The 21,872-nt window shown below is 35.5% G+C and overlaps 1 protein-coding gene across 3 annotated transcripts in view; it reads right to left on the reverse strand.

Annotated features, from left to right (window-relative positions):
• VPS13C (vacuolar protein sorting 13 homolog C) overlaps positions 1-21,872 on the reverse strand; it is a 186,053-nt gene that overhangs the window by 39,678 nt on the left and 124,503 nt on the right. For all 3 annotated transcript variants that reach the window (XM_057722664.1, XM_057722667.1, XM_057722666.1), the window contains 16 exons: positions 20,662-20,831; positions 19,041-19,288; positions 17,597-17,826; positions 15,073-15,165; positions 11,787-12,152; positions 11,331-11,417; positions 9,919-10,074; positions 9,478-9,742; positions 8,683-8,843; positions 7,333-7,454; positions 6,525-6,819; positions 4,866-5,255; positions 3,253-3,357; positions 2,366-2,530; positions 450-578; positions 34-167 (listed from right to left, as the gene is read on the reverse strand). In XM_057722664.1, the coding sequence (XP_057578647.1) occupies positions 34-167; positions 450-578; positions 2,366-2,530; positions 3,253-3,357; positions 4,866-5,255; positions 6,525-6,819; positions 7,333-7,454; positions 8,683-8,843; positions 9,478-9,742; positions 9,919-10,074; positions 11,331-11,417; positions 11,787-12,152; positions 15,073-15,165; positions 17,597-17,826; positions 19,041-19,288; positions 20,662-20,831 (3,116 nt within the window). The remainder of the gene's footprint in view (positions 1-33; positions 168-449; positions 579-2,365; positions 2,531-3,252; positions 3,358-4,865; positions 5,256-6,524; positions 6,820-7,332; positions 7,455-8,682; positions 8,844-9,477; positions 9,743-9,918; positions 10,075-11,330; positions 11,418-11,786; positions 12,153-15,072; positions 15,166-17,596; positions 17,827-19,040; positions 19,289-20,661; positions 20,832-21,872) is intronic.

A 21,872-nucleotide genomic window follows, 5' to 3' on the forward strand; every position in this document is an offset into this window, starting at 1 on the left:
CAGATTTTCTAAGAACTCTTTTTTTTCTCATACCTTTGTTTATATGTGAGGACGTCCCATGGTGTGTGGTTTACTATTAGGGCAGGTGCAGATCCCTCGTGGTAATCAGAAAACCTTACGACAGTTGAATGTGGAGCAGTATCTACATCCACCAAGATACCCCCATTCTATTATAGAGAAAAACAGTATGTTTGAGGTACTAATTTAAATTGCATTTAGAATTTACATTTAGAATTTCAACCACTTATATAGATATTTAAAAGATTGTTTTCTTAACTTATTACTGAAAAGCACACTGGCTCTGATCGCTTATAAATATACGTACAGTATTATATATTGATATAGTTAGTATACCTTCAATTAAGTATCAGTATATTTTATAATGTCTTAATAATTTGAAGCAAACTTTAAAAATCAAAGACATTTTATTTTAAAACAGGAAAACTTACCAGATCTTCTAAGCTCAATAAAGTGCCATTATCCCGCTGGTTATAAAAGAATGGCCTGGAGGATCCTTCACAGCCCACCACTCTCACACAAAGTTTGCCTGCAAGTTTTTCAGGCCAAAATGGAAGGTACTGAAAATATAAAAGTTAATATCCGTCTTAAAACAATACTATGGTATAAATAAAACAGTGGCTAATAAAGTTTTCAATTCTAATTCAGATCATGATTCAATTATTACTGTTTCTTAAAACACTCCCTCTACAGCTCTTATTAAGATTATTGACAATATAAGGATTATTTATGAAGCCAAAGAAACTCCATCAGAAGAACAGACATATTAGTCTTCTCATACTTATGGAATAATTACACTATGAGAAACCGAAGTGCTATTAAGAACATCTCAAGTATCTTAAATATTCAAAAACTGTAATCTCAATAACATTTGCTTTTATGTATATCCCATTTTAATTCTTTAATGCACTATGAATTCTTTCACAGAGTATCTTATCCTAGATAAAACAGAAGACAAATGAACGCAGAAGACCGTGCTGGAAGTCCTGACACTATCCTCCTAGCTGTTTGATCTTAATTAAATTGTGAACCTTTTTGAGCCTCGATTTCCTTATTTGTAAAACTGAGATTTTAGTTCCTAAACCAAAAGTTTCCTCTGTTATAGAATACTGGGTAAATTCTATTTCTGAAAAAAATACTACTGCTATCAAACTCACATCAAAGATAAAAAGATAATGAGTATTTACTTGTTGCCAAGTCTACGGAGATCAGTTTGTGGAGATCATTCCCGGTGCCTTGGGAAGCCCATGCCTCTTAGAGGCCTAACTTTGTTTGTATTGTAATTGGAATCCCTCCTCTTAAGCTTTTTGCAAAGTTGTGTGTGTGTGTGTGTGTGTGTGTGTGTGTGTGTGTGTGTGTGTGTGTTTTGAAATATTTATTTCTTTATTTGGCTATGCTGGGTCTTAGTTGCAGCACGCAAGATTCTTTTAGTTGTGGCTTGTGGGCGGGCTCTTAGTTGCAGCACGCAGTATCTAGTTCCCTCACCAGGGATCGAACCTGGGCCCCCATGCATTGGGAGTGCAAAGACTTAACCACTGGACCACCAGGAAAGTCCCTAAGTATTTTTAAAAATAATTTTAGAACTTTTTTTTTGAGATGTACAGAATTCCTTATGTCAGCTGGTTTGGTTGAAAACTTGGGCAAACTCAAGCACTAATGCTTGTCTTTGCACCTGTCCTCTCCCCGACTCTTTGCTTATTCTCTTCACCTTACATCTTGTTGAGTCTGCAAAGTTTAGTTCAAATGCCAGCTCTTCTATGAAACTTTTTCTTGTGATCTAGACCACAATGATTTCAACCACCAGTAACTTTACTGACCTAAAAAAGTATGAGATTCAATTTCCTTCTCTGTAAAGTAGAAGGTGGTTGATTTTTGGAATTTTTCAAGGGAACTTCCAGCTCATCTATCCAGAGTGTCTATAACCACCTATACCTTACCATATACTATCTTCTTCTCCATGTATTAATTTACATGAGTCTTAAGCCTTCCAACAAGATTAGATTCTTCTTGAATACAAGGACATTTTCTTGACTATTGACAGAATACATAGTACATTATCTTCATGTACATTTTACAGTACATATCCATGTTTACACATGTAGGAAGAACTAGAGAATGAGTGTTAACAGTCTAGACTGAGTTAGTGGTAAATATTGGCAACAATTTTTTTCTTTTTTAGCATATGCTTATAGTATGAAAGAAAATTCTTTCAAAACTGGCTGTCATATTTTAACACACAAATACAGTAGCAAAGTAAGTATGACAAAGAGAGATATATAATTCTTATTTATATGTCTACATTTATTTGTACATTTTAGGAGCCAGTTGTATTAAAGGAAAATATTACCTCTGAAGAAGCAACATAGTTCCATTTATTAGTTGGCATTGAGCCATCAGATGCAATTTCACCAACTTCTAGTTCTAATGATGACTTGTTTTCAATGGTATAAAAGGGCGTTAAAGTAACTATTCGTGTAAGATTAAAACTGCTCATTTTGATGCTAACACCAACCTGTGGAAAGGAAACAAACAAGCTTATCATTTCCCAGTACTTTACATATAGCTTGAAATACACACACACACACACACACACCCATTCACATACAGGCTTCTTGAAATACTTTAAAATAAGATTTCTTAAATAAAGTAATTACTAAGAGCCATATTCCATGACTGATTATCTTCTCACTGAGCAGAAAAATTTTGGTTTCTTAGTTTGGCTCCATCAGAAACCAATTCAAGGAATATCAATCAGTAATTTAACTGATGATGACTTGTAATAATAAACTTAATTTTAAAAAATCCTTTACTTTTTAACATTTCAAAATAAATTGTTTTAAAATCACTGTACAGGCTCAATTTCTGCTGCTTCATTATCTCTGCTATCAATAAAATAAAATAAAAATTTCAAGATGGTGATAAAACAAGTCAACTAATATCAGATGATTCAAATTTTCACAGTCAAATTTAAGACTTAAGAAACATTTGGCAGGGGGAGGTACAGAATGTGGATTCTAGCATATTCTGAATATTTACCAAGTTGCTTACTTGTATGGATTCCACTCACTGTCTTAAACTTTGACAAATTTAGGTTTTGCTTTGATACTAGCAGTCCTAGAAAACAGTCCTCCACGTAACACTTTGAATTCATGTTTCTGTACCCCTTAGGATCCAGCTCATCTACTGGAGAAAAGGTGAATGAAATCAGAGGTAAATAAGCAAGCAAAGCCTTACCAGGTATTCCATATTGTTGGCAGGACACTTGACACACCCATAACTTCCCACTGTATCCAATGAAAAACCACTGGACCACGAACTAGTGGAAATTTTTAATTGCACCTATGCCAGAGAACACAAACAATCATATAAGAAATCTAAAACACTACATTAATTTTATTTGATGGAAAGTTGCGAGACCACTAGAAATTTATTTAGTAACATGAGACACAGAAAAATATAATCAAAGGCATGCTGCAAATGAGTAACAGAACCACAGAAACTCTAGGGGACAATATAATAAAAGCAGAGCTCCTCCCATTCACCCATGTGATAAGTACACTGAATTTAAAGATGTATGCCAATGAGACCTTCTGTTACCTAAAAAGGAATTATAATGTAAAATGATATTTTCTACTCTTAGACTTTTGATACAGAGCTAACGAATTCTTAAAGTTTTAGCACACAGAGAATTTATGCTTTTAATATTATTCAACAAACAATAAATGAAAAGTGTTTTGATAAGCAGAATGGAAGACACAATTCCTTTCTTCGATGAGGTTCCAACTAAACAGAGAGAAAGGAAATACATACTAATAATTAAGATGCAAGACTCTATGTGATAACAGCCATATAAGAGGGGTAAAATGCTGTCCCTAAGGTGCGAGGGTAAGAAGTTTACTTCTAGTTATGGGATTCAAATAAAGTTTTATAGAAGAGATCTAACTCTGCTCCTGTATTAACCTCCATCTACCCAAGAGACTGTAAAAAACCCGAGTACAACCAGAGGTCAGACACATAAACAGGTACAATATCAAGCATTAATGAACACTCTAAGACTGGGGTTCTCAAAGTGTTGTCCCTGGACCAGCACCAACAGCGTCACCTGGCAATCTATGGAAAATGCAAATTCTCAGACCGTACTCAGACCTACTGAATTGAACTATGGGGGTGTGACCCAGCAATCTGATTTCAAAGCCCTCTAGGTGATTCTAAAGCACACTGAGATTTGAGGAGCACTGCTCTAAGGGAACATGGATGGGATATCTAGCCCCACTTTAGATGGTCAGAAAATCCTTCACACGTCAGGCTGGAGCAGAATGCCAAAGGATGAACAGTGGATAACAGAAAACATGAGGCAGACAGGGAAAGCATAGGGCAAGAGGCATTAAAGGCAGAAGTGCAGCAATACAAAGGCCCAGAGGTAAGCAATACCAAAGTCTGAAAAGTCTGAAAAGGAAAGAAGGGACCAGAGCATAAGGGATCAGGCCTTAGGCATGAGGTTTCTCTCTTGAAGGCCTGCCTTAGTGCTTCACACATAGGAACGCTCAGTTAAAACAAATCAAATTCAACTGCACTATCTTTCGAAATGCCATGGCATCACTGGTAACCTACAGAAAATCAAGCTTTCTACCTGACACTATGTCAAGAACAGAAGTAATTCTAGGGGCACCAGAGAAAAAGGTAACAGCCTTGGGACACTACTGATGTTAGTTCCTCATACCCCATTTGACGATGTGTTCCTTAAAAGCCTCTTGGACCTAATTCATACCAATGACACTGAGCAAAGGGGTAAGCATGGCATTAGATACACAATAAATAGGTAATTTGTTTTATCAACAAAAACACACCTTATTTTTACTAAAAATGTTCTTCTTCTTGAAAGAGAATAAAATGATTTCCCTAAAATCAGCCGGATGTTTCACATGAATATCTTCTGAACGATACTGGAGAACCCGAGAAGTCTTGTTGATTAGCCAATAGGGACTAAAGATGGATAGCTCCATCTGGCTGCCAATTCGCTCGACATGTATTGACAGGTCAACTGTCAATGCCTCTGTGGAGTCAGAAGAAAAACACACAAGAAAGAATTCGGGAAGTGTATCACATATACGGAAATGTCCATTCCAGTTTTTGCCCTGATATTTCACCAGAACTAATTCCATTATTTCTCCACTGATTCTCGAATGTAGAATATTGGCAGCACTGCCTTCTGCTAGCTCATGAGTTTCTGCTGTTCCCTAAAAACAAACAAACAAAAACTAAATTTGCTTACCAATTTTTTAAAATCTCTGCAATAACATCCATATTTTACACAAATACTAAGTAACCTATAAGATTTGCTATAATCGACAAGCCTTCTAGGTACCATCTTTACACATTATGAATATCCAATAATTACTAAGCCTAAAAAGAAAACACTATATCATAGCCAAAGGCAGAAATTGTCTTCTGGCTATTAGCAGGCCAATGGCTGTAAGTTTTGAGAAAAAGTCAGACATGTGCCAAGAATCAAAGGCCAGATTCAGGAACACTGGCTGTTCTCCATTAAGAGCGATGTCATTAAATGAGCCACTTAACTGCCTGGGCTTCAGTTTCATCCTTTATTCACATACTACACCTAATGGTTCTCATACAAATAGAATAAGAAAAGTGATATCAAACTATTTTGACAAGCTATCTAAGGTGGAACTACTTTAAAAATGAGTAACAGCAACATAATAAATTAGGCTTCCTTACTGAAAGCTTCTCTTGTATAAATACTATTTAGTTCACCTAATTTCATTCTTCACAACTCAGGGAAGGCTCATTGTCAGATAAAGAAAAATAATTTAGGTTCTGAACTCTTTCCAGATTTTTGTATTTGGAAATGTTGTGGCATGTACAAATTTAAAAGTATTTATCATATTTCATTACTAGAAAATGTTCCCTAATATTTCTTAAGACAGCAATTATATCTCAGTTCAACAGAAACTTGATCCAAATAATCATTTTAAAACAAAAACTTTAAAATTAACTTCATAATAAATTAAGATGAAGTGTTTTCTCACTGGTGTTTCTGCTATACTTTCGCTAAGAAAATTATACTTAGATAATAAAGAGACTATTATAATTATTAATTTATAGCAGATACAGCAGAGTCCAGTGGTGGAGAACAAGGAACCAAACTGCTTAGGTTCAAATCCCAGCTCTACAATTTATTAGCTGTGGAATCCTGGGCCTGTCACTTAACCCCTCTATGACTCAGTTTCCTCATCTGTAAAATGGGTCTAATAACAGTACCTTCTTCAGGAAGTGATTTTAAGGACTAAATATGTTAATACATGTAAAATACATGACATAGTGGCTGGCACAAAGTAGATGCTATACCAACTTTTGCTATTATTAATATTATTAAAGCATTACAAGTATCTGATGTAAAACACTGACCTTGACTTAAAATACCATAAAAAAAAACTAGAATTCACTCCATGCAATAATAAAAGTCAAACAAAATGCAAGAGACATACCTCAAGTAAATATCTTAGAGAATATGGTAGAAAATTCCGCAAAGTGACAGTAGGGTAAAGATGAATGATGTAGGCTGGATCCCAGTCTTCCCCATGTGCACATATATAGCTTAATTCATCAGGCACAGCAACTGTACTGACTATGAGAGGTAAGAAGTTGGCCTCTGTTGACGGACACTGCAGCATGCATCTGACTTCCATGCTCCGATGAAGTTCTTCCTTCCAGGAAATATAAGTGGTGGATTCTTTGTACTGATTCTCTAAGATACCAGCTGGCTTAATGAACAACTGACATCTACAGAAGTAGAAAACAGAGGGGGAAAAAAGTTTTTATTGAGAACTTAAGAAAAAGAATCTCATTAACTCTTCTTGATAACTCTATAAGTACTATTATTGCTATTTTTACAGATGAGAAAAACAAGGCTAAGAAAGCTTAAGAAACTTGCCCAAAGTCACATAGTTGACTCATGGAGGCACCTTTTGGGAAAAAATATTCTGTAAAAAATGACAACTAAAAAAAAAAGTCATTTCAAATACAAAGACAATCTAACAAAAATCAGTCTCAGAAAATTCTAAAACATCAAATACACAATAAGAAATTTTCATCTGGTAAATTCAATAATAATATAAATATATTTCCCTATGTGTCTTAAAACTGGCTTTTATTGATCTTTAGATAAGAATTATTATTATGTAGAATATAGACACTTTACTTTTTTCTAGAATATAGATCCTAATTCACAGAATTAAAAATATATATTATGAACCTTTTATAGCTTAATATCAGTATGTTCAAGGAAGTATCTACCTATACGAATCTAAGGGAACATGGAACTCCTCTTCAGGTCTGGCCACTCCAATGCACTCCAGTAGCTTCACATTCTTAACACATTTATAGATGAAGAAAGCAATAGAGAAATGGTTTTTAATCTGTTGGACAAAAAAAAAATATACATTGTTTGAAAAGATGCAGACGTTCAAAAGAAAAATGTGAGCCTCACACAATTACTTTTTTATTTTTTTATTTTTTTTTTATTTTTTACTATTTTGGGGGTACACCAGGTTCAATCATCTGTTTCCATACACACATCCCCGTACTCCCTCCCTTCCCCGACCCCCCCCTCGAGTCCCCCCAACCCTCCCTGCCCCAGTCCTCCAAGGCATCTTCCATCCTCGAGCTGGACTCCCTTTGTTATACAACAACTTCCCACTGACTCTCACACAATTACTTTTAGATCTAAAAAGTTTCAAGCCCAATATTGGAAGATATCTTTATGGCTATTGAAAAATTTTAAGATATTTAACTGCTATATATTGATATATGAAACTTGATATTTAAGTGGAAGTTAAAAATTATTAGGATATTCACATGTTCATATATTACACACTGATTTTCTTAGTGCACATTATCTTTCAAATATGTATTAATCTTTGAAGATTTCAGCCATAATATTTTCTTCATTACAACCTTCCTCAGTGCACCATACGACTACACAGAAAAGGACAGCAAAGAAAATATGAAGTAAATGAATATAGCACAATCCTTCCTTAACTACAATGCAATATAGGTTGGAGCTAATACCAAATTCAGGCAATAAATGAGCCAAGTTTGAAATCCTTTCATTTTCCTCTGAGGTTACAGGTGGGAAGAAATGTTCTTTTGCTGACCATATGCTGAAATCTGTAATATCGCGCAGAAGAAGAAAAATCGATAAAGCCTCAAAGGTGGAAAAAATATTTATACCGATTAACATACTAAAATTTTTTTTTCTTGGGAGATCATTCCAACATTCCTTCACACGTACTTGAAAAATACACTACAAAGAGGATGGAATGTTATCCTATTTGACAACCAGCTATTATTATAATATTCCTCAGTTCTGAATCTTTAAAGGAAAAGACAGAAAGTTTCATTAATTGTAAATCCAGGAGACAACAAAAATTGTCTTCAAATTAACAAGGGCATTTCATGAGACATTTAAAATGAAGAATATTACAAAAGAAAGTTGGGCAGGAAACAGTATCCAGTTCAAACTATTATTTATTTCTGAACAATCAGTACTGACCTAATGAAGTTTTATTATATTCCTATATTCAGCCAAATGATTTAATATTTCTTGATATTCTTAAAGGAACACCGTTCACTTTAATGCATTACCTGCAGAGGAGAACGAAGGGTAATTACTTTATTCCCTTCAGTTGCATCAATTTGTACCACGAGTGAGTCAAAATGACTGGCATTGGGATTCCATACGTTATATAATCGCCGTCCAGGTCTGGAAACAGGGACTTTCGCAACTTCTGTATATCCATGAGGTGCTAAGGCAGAGCATAAATAAGAAGCATTCCAAATACTAATTTACCTACATTTTTTAAAGATAGAATCAGCAGCAGCACCTCAAAATAATGACAAGAGGAGTCTTCCTCATGACTAGACGTGATGACTACACAAAAGCCTTTTCTAAGACACAGGAGCTAACAAAGAAAGGACACTAGTTATCATTATAAAATTCTTTGACCCAAAACAATTTCTCTTGGGGTTTTAAATGTCTTAAAACAAACAAAATCCAACTTGTTCCTCATTTTCTCAACTATATAACAATAAGAAGCGCCTTTTTTTGAAATGATGATAAATACTGTCAACATTTTAAGACTTCTGAATATAGTTATTTTCTCTCCTCACTGAACTCCAGTCCTTTCTGAAGCATACTACACACTGTACTATTTAGGCACAAAGAAATAACCTAGTTTTCTAAGGTAATTCTTAAATTAACCAAGTTTATTTTTCTCAAGTTTAGAGGAAGAAAACAAAAAAGTTTATCGACTATTTGTTTCAAACCTTTAGAAATGCTGTCTCTCAAAGTATCTGCAGCAAAGTATTTTTCCATATTTGATCAAAAATAAGCCAACACCAATAATTCCCAAGATACCCTTAAAAATAAATACAGCATACCGAAGGTCAGAGAGAAGAGGGAGCTCTCCTGACGGCTCAGTATAGACAGTTTCCCTTGATGTGAGGGTTCCATGCTGGCATATTCCAACTCCAAACTCTGACCGGCATCAACATCACACGCATCTCTTTTCTCAAGTGAGCCCATCACTCTGAGATTATGATTGGGCTGCACCTTAATGGGAATACCTACAGAATTTGTTACTGTAAAAGGAGCCCTGTCTTTCAAAGAGTAGTCAAAAGTAGAAGCTGTCCCCTCTGAAAAACCCTGAAAAGGAACACAACAGCACAATGACATTTTTGCAAAATTCAAACTTTTTTTCAAAAACTAAATGATGATTACACATTTTTTAGAAACTAATGTTGATGACATTAGTAAAAAATACTGCACACATTTCAATTTAAAATTCCATTTGAAATAGCACAAGCAAGAACCAAACATACTTTGGCCAAATTGTTGAAAACATTAAGACAGCTTTTGGATATTGTTATATTCATTGTATCGCATGAAGAAATATCAACTTCTGTTTGTGGCTCAGGAAGTAGAATAAAATAATCTCCTGGCATCAAACTTTTATCCTGGACTGGATTCTTCTTTACCTATGAGGATAAATACATAACAAATTTATGAGCCAATGAATAATAAAATTAAAATATTCTCGACAGAGTTACATTCTCTTAATCTCGTCACTTTACCTTAAGGCTCCCGAAAAGTCTCATTTTCAAAATTATTCAGTGCTTCACCTTGGTTTAGCACAGATCAGCATTCTTTGTTTTGGTGTGTAGTCCGTGCATAGGGAAATGTTTAGAACTGTGCCGTGGAAGCACGCCAAGTGAGTTACAATATTTGTCTCTTGTGCATTCCCCAGCCTCACCTGGTCATTTTATGTTGATGAGCACTCCAAGAGGACCCTGAAGTCTAAACTGATCCTCATTGGAAGTAACATTTGGAATTCCTTCTACTTTATACCAGTAACATCTATAAATAAGTAATATGATGGGCTTTCAACCAGCCATCAGATCCCATCATAGTTTTGGTTCTAAAGGCATTTCAAAAATCTTGTAAAATATTCTTTGTTAGCCTGCCTATTCCAAAGAGAGGTAGGTCAGAAATATTAATGAAAGGAAATTGGGACACAGGTTAAGTGACTTCTCATCTTTAAAATAAAAATCTGCTGAGTCAATGTCAATGCCTCACACTTGAGTCAGGCTGCCCCAGAGAAGTGTGCTCTCGTGAAGGGTATAGAACTATGTTCCTGTTAATCTACGAAGATGTGCTTCAGTATCTAGGACTCTGAAGGGTTCTCAAGAAGTACCATAAAGAGATCAAACAAAGAATTCATGAACCAGAATAGCAGTTCTTGAAATTTTGGTCTCTTAAAACGATTGAGGATTCTAAAGAGCTTCATTTATGTGGGTTATTACCTATCAATATGTGCTCTGAGAAAATTGAGAAAATTTTAAACATTCATTTAAAACCAACAATTACATGTTAACATAAATAATATTTTAATAAGAAATAACTAATAAAAATACATAGTGAGAAGAGGAGCATTTACAGGTCTCTTTAGTGCAAGCCTGAAGAGAAGACAAGACATGTGGACTCTCATTTCTAATTTTGTATTCAATCTGTTGCAAAATTACATAGACTCTGGAAAATTCCACTATATGCTCATGAGAGAATGAGAATGAAAATGATATAGAATGTCTGAATAGAATACTATTATGAAAAGAATTTTGATCCCACGATCCTCTTAAAGGGACTCAAGGATCCTGGACTACATCTTGAGAATCTCTGAACAAAAAAAAAATATGTAAAAGCGAATGTACACAATGACATTTTATGATTTCCTTACAGCAAGCCTCAAATTCCACGGTCTCTTCCCCTCCACTTTCTCAATCAGTGGCTCCCAAACAGCATGGGTCTCATTGTAATAATGAACCTGGAAAAGCACAGAATTATAAGGAGAGTTTTAAACTTTAACTATGTATTTCTAGAACCAGTAGGAAAAAATATTACATGTCAATAACCATTTTAACAACACAAGACACAAAGAATATACATAAAGAGGGTGCATTTTATTTTACTCTTACTTTGCTCCATAAACAAATCACCTCGCAAAAGAACTTCTAAAAAGAAATGACTAAATAAATAATACTATACATCAACAAATTAAATGTTAGAGTGTATTATCTATTCATATATATACTTGCCATGGTCATGCACACACAAAAAAGCTCACTTCTTAATTCTTCAATTGTACTTTTAAGAAGCTGCCTCTGGAGGTAGGTAATAATTCATGTGGTCATACCTCTAGTGTCATGTCCGCAGAAGCAGCCATTAGGGAACTCCAATTTTTAATACTTCCTGAAAACTTAGACTCTGCCAGTAATAAAGGTACAGTTCGATGCCCAAGGCCACATTCTAAGGTAACTTGAACTGACTGGACAACAATAGCACAATTTTCCTCTATCAATGGATTTTCAGTGCCTCTGAAATTTTCTGTTATTTCTGTGGCCATGTCAACACCAAGAAACCAAGTGTTACAATCACTAATAGATTTGATAGCCCAAAGATCTTCCGTTTCCTTAGATGTATCTTTGGATTCATCTTCTTTTGTCTTCGGAGACAGAGCAGCCATTATTGTCAGCACAGTATTAAGAATTATGGGTGAAATCTTTAAACAAAGAAAGCAGAAAAAAAATTAGAATAAATTATTTCCCAGAAGAGAAGAATTAATACATAATACGCAAAATTTAAAGTAACTAATTAAAATTTTAAATATATGAGGGTTAGTCAAAAATTATCCACACTCTGGCTATAGAATTTATAGAAGTTTTAATATAACTGGGGCACAGATAATTTTTGACTCACCCTCGTATTAAATTCACAACTAAGGAAAACAAAACAGAACACACAAAATCATGTGTCAAGTCAGCTAACCTCAAAACTGTGATTTCTGCCCAGGTTATTCTAGAATTCAGTAACTAATGTGCACGTCAATTGTTGAAAACTAAAGTTAAATCAATTAATTCAGTGAGATAGTGTTGTGTGAACAGAAAAATGTAGAAGTGTAACTGAATTTTTCATTTTTCAACCAGCTGCATTAAGTAAGCCAAAGCATGGGATCCTCATCAAGATACATACACACGGTTTTCACTGTCTTACTGAAATAGGACACCTGAGAATCACCACAGACCTCCTTTCACCGTAAGATTTGAAAATTCCACCTCCTATTATCTTTGGATAGTATCTTTGCTCACCTCTTCATCCCTACCACTGTGCCTTAGTTCGTAGTAATGATGATGTCTTCCATGTCCGGTCAGCACTGTCTTGGCCCATCCCCCACATGATTCTTCTGAAACCCAAATCTGAGCATGTCATTCCTATGCTTAAAATCTTCAGCAACTCCCTGTAACTTTCAGGATAAGATTCAAACTCTCTTTAGCTTAGCACACGAATTTCTTTGTGACCTGATGCCTAATCAATTAGTTACCCATGGTTTCCCAAAGTTTGAGCAATACTGGGTTAAATAAATTAAGTGGATTCCTTTATTGTTTACTTCTCACAACCCTTACTTGCTTAATATGCTAAAGAGATATGATTAAATCACCAAAAGAAGGATCTAGTACGCAGTGCTTCCCAAACTTACCTGTCAACTGAATCCTTTTTTGCCTTGCCTTATTAATGCCACATATAATGAGTGCTCTCGGTCCTACAACTTCACCACACCACTCTAATGGGATTGCCCCTCCAAGTCCTTAAAGGATTTTTCAAACCTTTGCCTTAATGCATATTGTTGGTTCTGTCTAGATAACCCTTTCCCTTTCTCTCTATCTAACCTCCCTCAGATTTTCAAAACTTAGTTCAAGTAGCCCCATTGCCAGACAGCTTTCCCTGGTGTCCTAGTCTGAGCTGGAGGCTCCTGTCTGCACCCCCTACACACCTCATGTGTGCCCCTAGCACTCAAAGCTGTAATCATTGATTTACTTCTTTCTCTCATATAAGTTGTTAAGTTTTTTGAATGTAGGGACCATGTACCCCCCAATGCTTTGTACAGGACATTCTTCATACATAGTAAAGGCTCAAAAAAAGGCTTGCTCAATAAATAAGTGATATACAAAGAGATGGGAAAACAATCCCTCAGCACTAAACCCAGTGTTTCAGACAAAGTGCATACAAATCCAAGTTTTCTCCCCATTTAGCATTTTAAGTCTTTAGAAAAATAAATCTGTTAACAAAATACCATCTAAGACAGACTAGCATTTTAAAATATTGAGAGAATATTACATTGTTATTTACATGGTAATTCAAATGACATTATTTTGAACCTTGGTTTAATCACTATTCATTATTTACCCACATAATACAGCCACTATCTGAATTACTATTAACCACCTCAATTTTGTGTCCTTTGGACAGACAGAGAAATAGATTTTGGAAAGTATTCTGTATCTTCCCTTTGTAATTGGCCATAAAGTCATAGTTAGAGAATATGAAAGCCATTGGAGAACAGATTGCTTTTTCAATACTTCAAATGTAACAGATTAAAAAATTCTAATAATTTATTTCTAGCATACATCTGTCATCATAAATATTTTATAAGCCAAATAAAACACTGAATCACATAATTCTTAAATTCAACCAAACTGCACCTCAAATAAAAGCCTAAAAATAACATCGAAAATAAAATAACAACCTCATTTTTCCATCCTTCCTTCCCTTCTCTTCCCACTTCATCTCTGCCTCCCCCCAAACCCAATCTGCAACACACACATAAATATACTAGTTAAAAACTACCCTGATCATTTGTATACATTTAAAAGTACAGTTCACTCTGAACAATAATGGGTTTGAACTGCGGGGGTCCACTTATATATGGATTTTTCTTCCATAGTAAATATTATGGTACTTCACTATCTGCAGCTGGTTGAATCTGCAGATGCAGAACCTCTGACATGGAGGAGTGCAGATTCTGTGGAACTGCATATACCAGGGCTGACTACTAAAGCACTCCTCATCCCCGCACTGCTCAAGGTTCACTGGCACTCTTTCAAAGAAAACAGAAACAAACATTTGCATTAAAGAAAATATATTTTGGACTTCCTAGGTGGCGCAGTGGGTAAGAATCCGCCTGCCAATGCAGGGGACACGGGTTCGAGTCCTGCCCCAGGAAGATACCACATGCCGCGGAGCAACTAAGCCCGTGCACCACAACTATTGAGCCTGTGCTCTAGAGCACGTGAGCCACAACTACTGAGCCCATGTACCGCAACTACTGAAGCCCATGCGCCTGGAGCCCGTGCTCTGCAACAAGAGAGGCCACCGCAATAAGAAGCCTGTGCACCACAAGGAAGAGTAACCCCCGCTCGCCGCAACTAGAGAAAGCCCGTGTACAGCAACAAAGACCCAATACAGCCGATAAAATAAATAAATAAATAAATAAATTTATAAAAAAAAAGAAAAATGTATTTTAATATTAGAGCTATTTACTGATTACTAAACATGTGACTAGCATTAACGCTCTATATATGAGAGTCATCAAAAGATAAGAAAAATAAGAATTGACTTTCACCCAAATAATAATAGGCACTAACCTTAATTATAAATTCTTTGACTTCAATATTTATATCTTCTTTTCCTGAAGCTAGTGTACATTTTTTCATAAATAGAGAACAGGGCTGTAAGACCTAGAAACAAATAAATGAAATTTACTTATGAACGTGTCTTACTTAATTTGAGATCTTTAACTATAGCCTACTACTAAAAGCAAAAAGGCAAATTAAATTATCTGAGAATCTCTTGTGAGGGCTCCTCCAAACTATGAAGTCTAATGACCTCGTAAAGGACTTTAAGCAGTTCTGATGAGCTCCTTTATGCCAAATTCTTAAGTAGTAATGCACATTTACTATTAGAAGTTTAAAATGTTTCCTTTTGCTAAAATATCTTTTAAATGATGCCCTGTGTAAAATACACTTTTAAGATATCTTATAAAAACGAGCTAAGGATTATGGTAAGGTCTTACATTTGCCAAGAGGTAAATGAGGAAATGGAAATGATTATAATTTTTATGATCACTAAATCACTTAAAATTGTTATTCTAAACAAACAGTTCTGTTTGTTACACCTGTTACAGTTCTGTTAACACATTTTTTAAAAAAAGACTATAGTAAGGTAGGTAAATGAACAGTTTCCAGATAATTAACTAGTCAGTCTTGAATTTCCTGTAAGGTCCTTATCAGAAGAGATTTCAAATCTTCAAACTCAACAGTTTATTAAAACCATGAAGCCTATATTATTAAATATCATTAAAGAAACAAATAAAATGCACCTGAACTGAATGGGGGATTGAGTACTGTATAACTTTCATTTTTAAAAAATTAGGATGAGCTTTAAATGGAATGATTAATATAACTTTCTGTGACATGTCAAAAGAAAATGATCCTACTAAAGAATGTTTTATGATAAAGTATAGATTAAGCTTACCACTGAATTTCTTTTTCTTTTTTTTTTTAATATTTATTTATTTATTGGCTGTGTTAATATTTATTTATTTATTGGCTGTGTTAGTTGCAGCACACAGGATCTTTCATTGCAGCATGTGGGCTCTTCACTGCAGTGCGAGGGCTCTCTAGTTGTGATGCAAGGGCTCCAGAGCATGCAGGTTCAGTAGTTGTGGTGCACAGGCTCTCTAGTTGTGGCACTCGGGCTCCAGAGTACGTGGGGTCTGTAGTTGCAGAACACGGGCTCAGTAGCTGTGGCATGCAGGCTTAGTTGCCCTGAGGCATGTAGGATCTTAGTTCCCCAACCAGGGACTGAAACTGGCGAACCCTGCACTGCAAGATGGATACTTAACCACTGGACTACCAGGGAAGTCCCAGCACTGCATTTCTTTACGCAAGTCACTTTGTCCACAAATTTTTTTTAATTTAAAAATAACACTGCAAATGAGTCACATTATATAATGATGCTCTTTAACATAAAATTATCAATTTAATATTAAAAAACAGGGACTTCCTAGGTGGCGCAGTGGTTAAGAATCTGCTTGCCAATGCAGGGGACACGAGTTCGATCCCTGCTCCAGGAAGATCCCATATGCTGCAGAGCAACTAAGCCTGTGCGCCACAACTATTGAGCCTGTGCTTTAGAGCTCGTGAGCCACAACTATTGAGCCTGTGTGCCGAAACTACTGAAGCCCACGCACCTAGAGCCCATGATCCACAACAAGAGAAGCCACGGCAATGAGGAGCCTGCTCACCACAACAAAGAGTAGCCCCCACTCTCCACAACTAGACAAAGCCTGTGTGCAGCAACGAAGACCTAGCACAACCAACAAATAAATAAATTTATTAAAACAAACAAACATTAAAAAACGTTTGGTACAGGGACTTCCCTGGTGGTTCAGTGGTTAAGAATCCACCCTCCAACGGAGGGGACACAGGTTCGATCCCTGGTCAGGGAACTAAGATCCCACGTGCCTCGGGGCAACTAAGCCTGTGCACCGCAAGAATGGAGCCCATGTGCCACAACTAGAGAGCACATGTGCTGCAACTACAGAGCCCACGCACTCTGGAGACCATGGGCCACAACTAGAGAGAAGCCTGTGTGCCACAACTAAGACCCAACGCAGCCATAAATAAATAAATAAATAAATAAATAAATAAATAAATAAAACATTTGGTACAATAACTAATTAACTAAAATCATATTTTTCAACTATAATGTGGAAGCACAACTGAAGTAATTTGTAATAAAGCGAAACATAATCTCTTTTGGGCACATGACTCCAATGAAGTTTTTGGTTCATTTATCCATTCACTCATTGGATATATCGTGGTGAACAAAAGCAACAGCTGAAAGGAATGCTGATTTGCATTAAAATACTTTTGTTCAACAAAAGATGGTACAATGAAAGTGAGTCTGGAGGTAGTCTACAGTTCTGTCACTACAGACGTGGCTAACTCATTTAATGTCTTTGGAATTCAACATGCTCATCTGTAAAATCTCAAGCTGGAGTAAATACTCTCTGAAGTCCTACAGAGCTTTCACATTCTAGGATTCCATTAATCAATCACTTCTGCCATCCTTCAATCCAAGCTTAGGATATAAGGTTATGCTTACTGTGGTAATGTTTTCTCCTCTCTTTTCTCTGAGAAAAGGGCAAGCAAGCACTTTAAGATCTCCCACAGAAGCTTTCATTATCTGCTCAAGTTTGGATGTTGACAGAGAGAGGTTACACTGGAATGAGGCTGTGAGAGCAGGAGCATCAGCCTTTGTCAGGTTGGCAACAAACACCACTTCTGGGTCTGTGATCTTGGCGTTTAAAGTCATATTTGGTCTTACAGAGTCATCTGAAGAAACAAAAATAGGAACCATAAACATTCTGGTAAAGTAAATCTTGTCACCTGGGTACATGTTACCTGTAAGTTGCTAAGTTGCTTCTAATATCCAGCTATTGCGGATATGGTAAAAGTAACAATATTAATAACTGACTGATTAAGACTAACAATAAATGATTACTAACAAATGCTGAATAAGTGGGATAATGCAATCCTGATCCCTGCTGTAAATAAGTAGATCATTCCCACTTTGACCTAACAAAAATAATCTTGTTTTGAAGTTCTTTTTGCCAGAATTAATGCGTATATGCAATGCAAGTATATACATCTGAGTGTGTACTATGCTATGTTGCAGGAACAAGGAAGGGAAAATAGGCGAGGGGAGTATCAGGAAGAGGACAGGAGACCCGGATAAAGTACACAGACCATTATTACTTGTTTACTTTGATTTCACCCTAAAGCGTATAGTCAGTGTCATACAATCTACAGTATAAATATAATGTATTTATATTTTATCTACAGTCAGAGTGTGGATAATTTTTGACTCACCCTCGGATATATGAAAACAGAGATATCATATGATTACTGTTTAAGAAAGGTAAATGGAAAAATAAAATTCTGACCTTGCCAGTAAATGGCAGTTTTCTAATCTTGCTGAGTTGTACATTAGAGAGAAAAATGCCTGACCTTAGACAATTACAACTTAACAGAGAAAATCACTGATCTATTTGGCAATGCTGGAATAAATGATTTATGGGTCAGGGAGTGGCATGAACACACAGGGAGACCAGACCTGTGCAAACCCTCTGCTAACTTTAAGGAATCTAAGGTGATGCCCAGGGGTGTCATGTTGGGTCCTCCAATAACCCCACCCTCTGCTTTTATCTGTTTAATTGCTCTTCAATATGCTTTAATTCATCCAAATATTTTCTTTGAATAAAAGATTCCCTTTCTATAAAACAGGCTATATTTCTGGATGAGTAAAGAAATGCTAATGGCAGAGCTGGAAACCAAAGCAGAGCTTTCTTCGCCCCTGATCTGATACATATTCCTACTCCACCTCTCTCTCAAAAAAGTCTAGGCTTACTAAGGTTTTTCTACTGAATACATTTAAATTTGAAGGAGTAATTTTACATTCTTAAATTCTCCATTTCTCTTTTTTCCTGTTTGTAATTTTGATAAAATATACGACAAGTTGTCATCTACAACAGATAAATTCTGCTAACCTTTCTCCATCTTGATTTTGGCTAAGGCAGTCTGTCGCAGTTGAATCTGTGATTCTTTAGCCATATTTTCTGGACTCTGAGGTACAGCTTTGATAAAGAAATCTGCCACAGTCATCAAAAATTCCACACTGGCACATACATACAGCTTGTCAAGAACAGCATCAATATGACTTGCATTTTTATCTTGTTTGTAACTTATGTCAATCATAGACCTATTGTTATCTTGGCCATTCTTCTTATCAATCATTCTGAAAAAAAAATATATATATATTCATTATTTTATTCCTGCTAAAACAATTAAAAAGATGAAAAATTTCCTATACATCTTAATAATTTTCTTTCACCTTTCAGTTTCCAATCTGAATAGAAAACAGATCAGTGTTAACTGGTAGAGTGTGATTAGCTAATCAGCAACAAAGACATGGTCACCTCATCTTCACAGCAAGGTTCATATTACTAAGTAATTATAGAATATTTTATAATTATAATGCAATACTAGAAAAACAAATCAATGACTGCTAAAAGGAAGTTCAGCAATTAACAAAACACATTAATATGGCCCCACAAAATTTAAAAGACAACCTCTTTATATTATTTTACAAAATAAAACCTCCCCAAAGGAATTTATCTCCAAAGATCATCCTATGCAGCTGGCTCCCAAATTATTCAATGTATTTCAAATCAGGCCCTGTTCATCAAAGATATGCAATGACAGCTCCCACACATTCTCATGTGTACTGCAAACAGCAGGCTATGAAACAGAAGGATGGCCTTTATCACCCTTGCCTACACTGCTACCCCAAGACATGAAATTTGCAAATTAGAAAAGCTGGTTGCATGACAGCACTCTTTCCTCATTTATTTATCTCTTAGAAAAACAAAGGGCTCAGAAGTATTCAGTACAAATTCAACAGAGTCCAACTTCAAGTAGCAGAATAGTCTTTCTCCAAAAACCATCAAGGACAAAAATATTACGTGAATCATTATTTGGGAAAGGAATAAAAATATAATCAGGCTACTGAGTTGGATTTTTCTTAATTATAGTAGTGTGATATAAATTAATCTTTCAAAAATGGGTTGAATAATGTGAAAACTAGGGATTCCATTTCTACTAAAACTTTTTTTTTTAATACTGTAGGGTCTTTTTTTTTTAAAGTATAGTTGATCTAGTAAAATTTTTAAAGAAATTTCACAGAACTGTTTAAAAATATATAGACAGGACAAAATGAAGATCCATAACTTTAAGGCTTTTTGGAAAAAGGATTCTGCCTGCTGGGAACAATTTAGAAAAATATATCACCAACGAACCATCTCATGTGGATTTAACTATCAAAACTCTTACATTTTCTTAGTTCCCACTTTTAAGACAATATTTTATTATTAAACCTGCCTTTAATTCAAACTTTAAAGCAACTGAACCTGAAATTAGCACTACTTCTTGACACACTTTAAACTGAAATATGACCAAAGACCTCTTTTGATAATCGTAAGGAACAGAATCCAAAAAAGATGATCAAAAGACCCCTTCTGACAATCTTAAGCTGAGCAATCAATGCCTGGTAGCAATGTCAAGTGCCATGTTAACCTTATATAATGTGTGGCAAATTCAGAGATGACAAACCTTGATGTTGCTCTCTCAATTCCTTCTCTGAGATCATCAAGGGTGCATGTCTTAAGTTTGATATTGACATCCATTGAGCCATCCTTAAACATCTTCCCTGAAGAGGCCATAAGATGTAGTCTGAGTTCACCAAGTTGGAAACTGTCATTATGTAATGAAAGTTTGGATTCCTGTGGTACATTTTTTCGAGCAAAAGAATCAGTTATCTTCAGGTGTTATGTAATTACTTTTAAACACATTTCTTCACTCAGAAATTAAAAGCAAATCCACACCACAAATTTTTAAAGTATGGGCACTAAAACTGGAACAAAGAATAATTTGCATGTTTGTGATTGCATATGCAAATACAAATAAATACATAAGTGTGTGTGCTGATATTCAACAAGGGTTAATACACAAAAATTTGATTTACGATTCAATGCAAATAAAAAATTCAGGAAATTGTCAATCAGTCATTCTAACATAAATATTTAATGAGCTCTTCTGTAAAACACTCTGTGAAAGGAACTAAAGGCTTTATGAGAAAGGATAAGGCATGGCAGGTGATCTCAGTGAGCTTGTACTCTAACTGAAAAAGCACAATTGAGATACATTACGAGGAACATCACAAGGAGATGCTATAAGTTGTAAATAATTTAAAAATGATATCCTGTCACTTATTTGTTCATACTTATATCTTCCCATATTCCATAAAGGATATTAAGTAATTACATAAAGAATATAAATAGCAAAAGCTCATAGGATCAAAGAGATCATTGTGGGCTGGGAAAAATTCATGAAGAAGGTAGAACTAATTGAGCTTCAGGGACTGAGTGGAATCAGATAGGCTAAGAGGGGTAGAAGACATTCTAGATGGGGGAAAAAAGCAAACAATTCAAGATGCTCTGAGGGCACAAGGTACATACCGGCTGGCATCTTAGTCTTAAATATTCCAATAAAAAAAGGTACAGAATGATGTTTGGAAAGAAATGTGGAGGCCAAATCATGGTCTCAAATCCCAAACGAAAGATTTAAATTTTAAGGAAAAAGAACCTCAATCTTTATCCACCATAACACACAGCTCCAAATTCTGTAGGTGTCCTGAGACATTAAAAGAACAAAACCCACTCAACCAACCAACCAACCAACCAACCAACCAACCAACCAAACAAAACACTTCTTCAGGGAAGTAAAGATTACCAGTTCAGTCATTTGCTCACTACAGACCGTGG

Source organism: Hippopotamus amphibius, chromosome 2, assembly GCF_030028045.1.
Source record: "Hippopotamus amphibius kiboko isolate mHipAmp2 chromosome 2, mHipAmp2.hap2, whole genome shotgun sequence".
Taxonomy (NCBI): Eukaryota; Metazoa; Chordata; class Mammalia; order Artiodactyla; family Hippopotamidae; genus Hippopotamus; species Hippopotamus amphibius.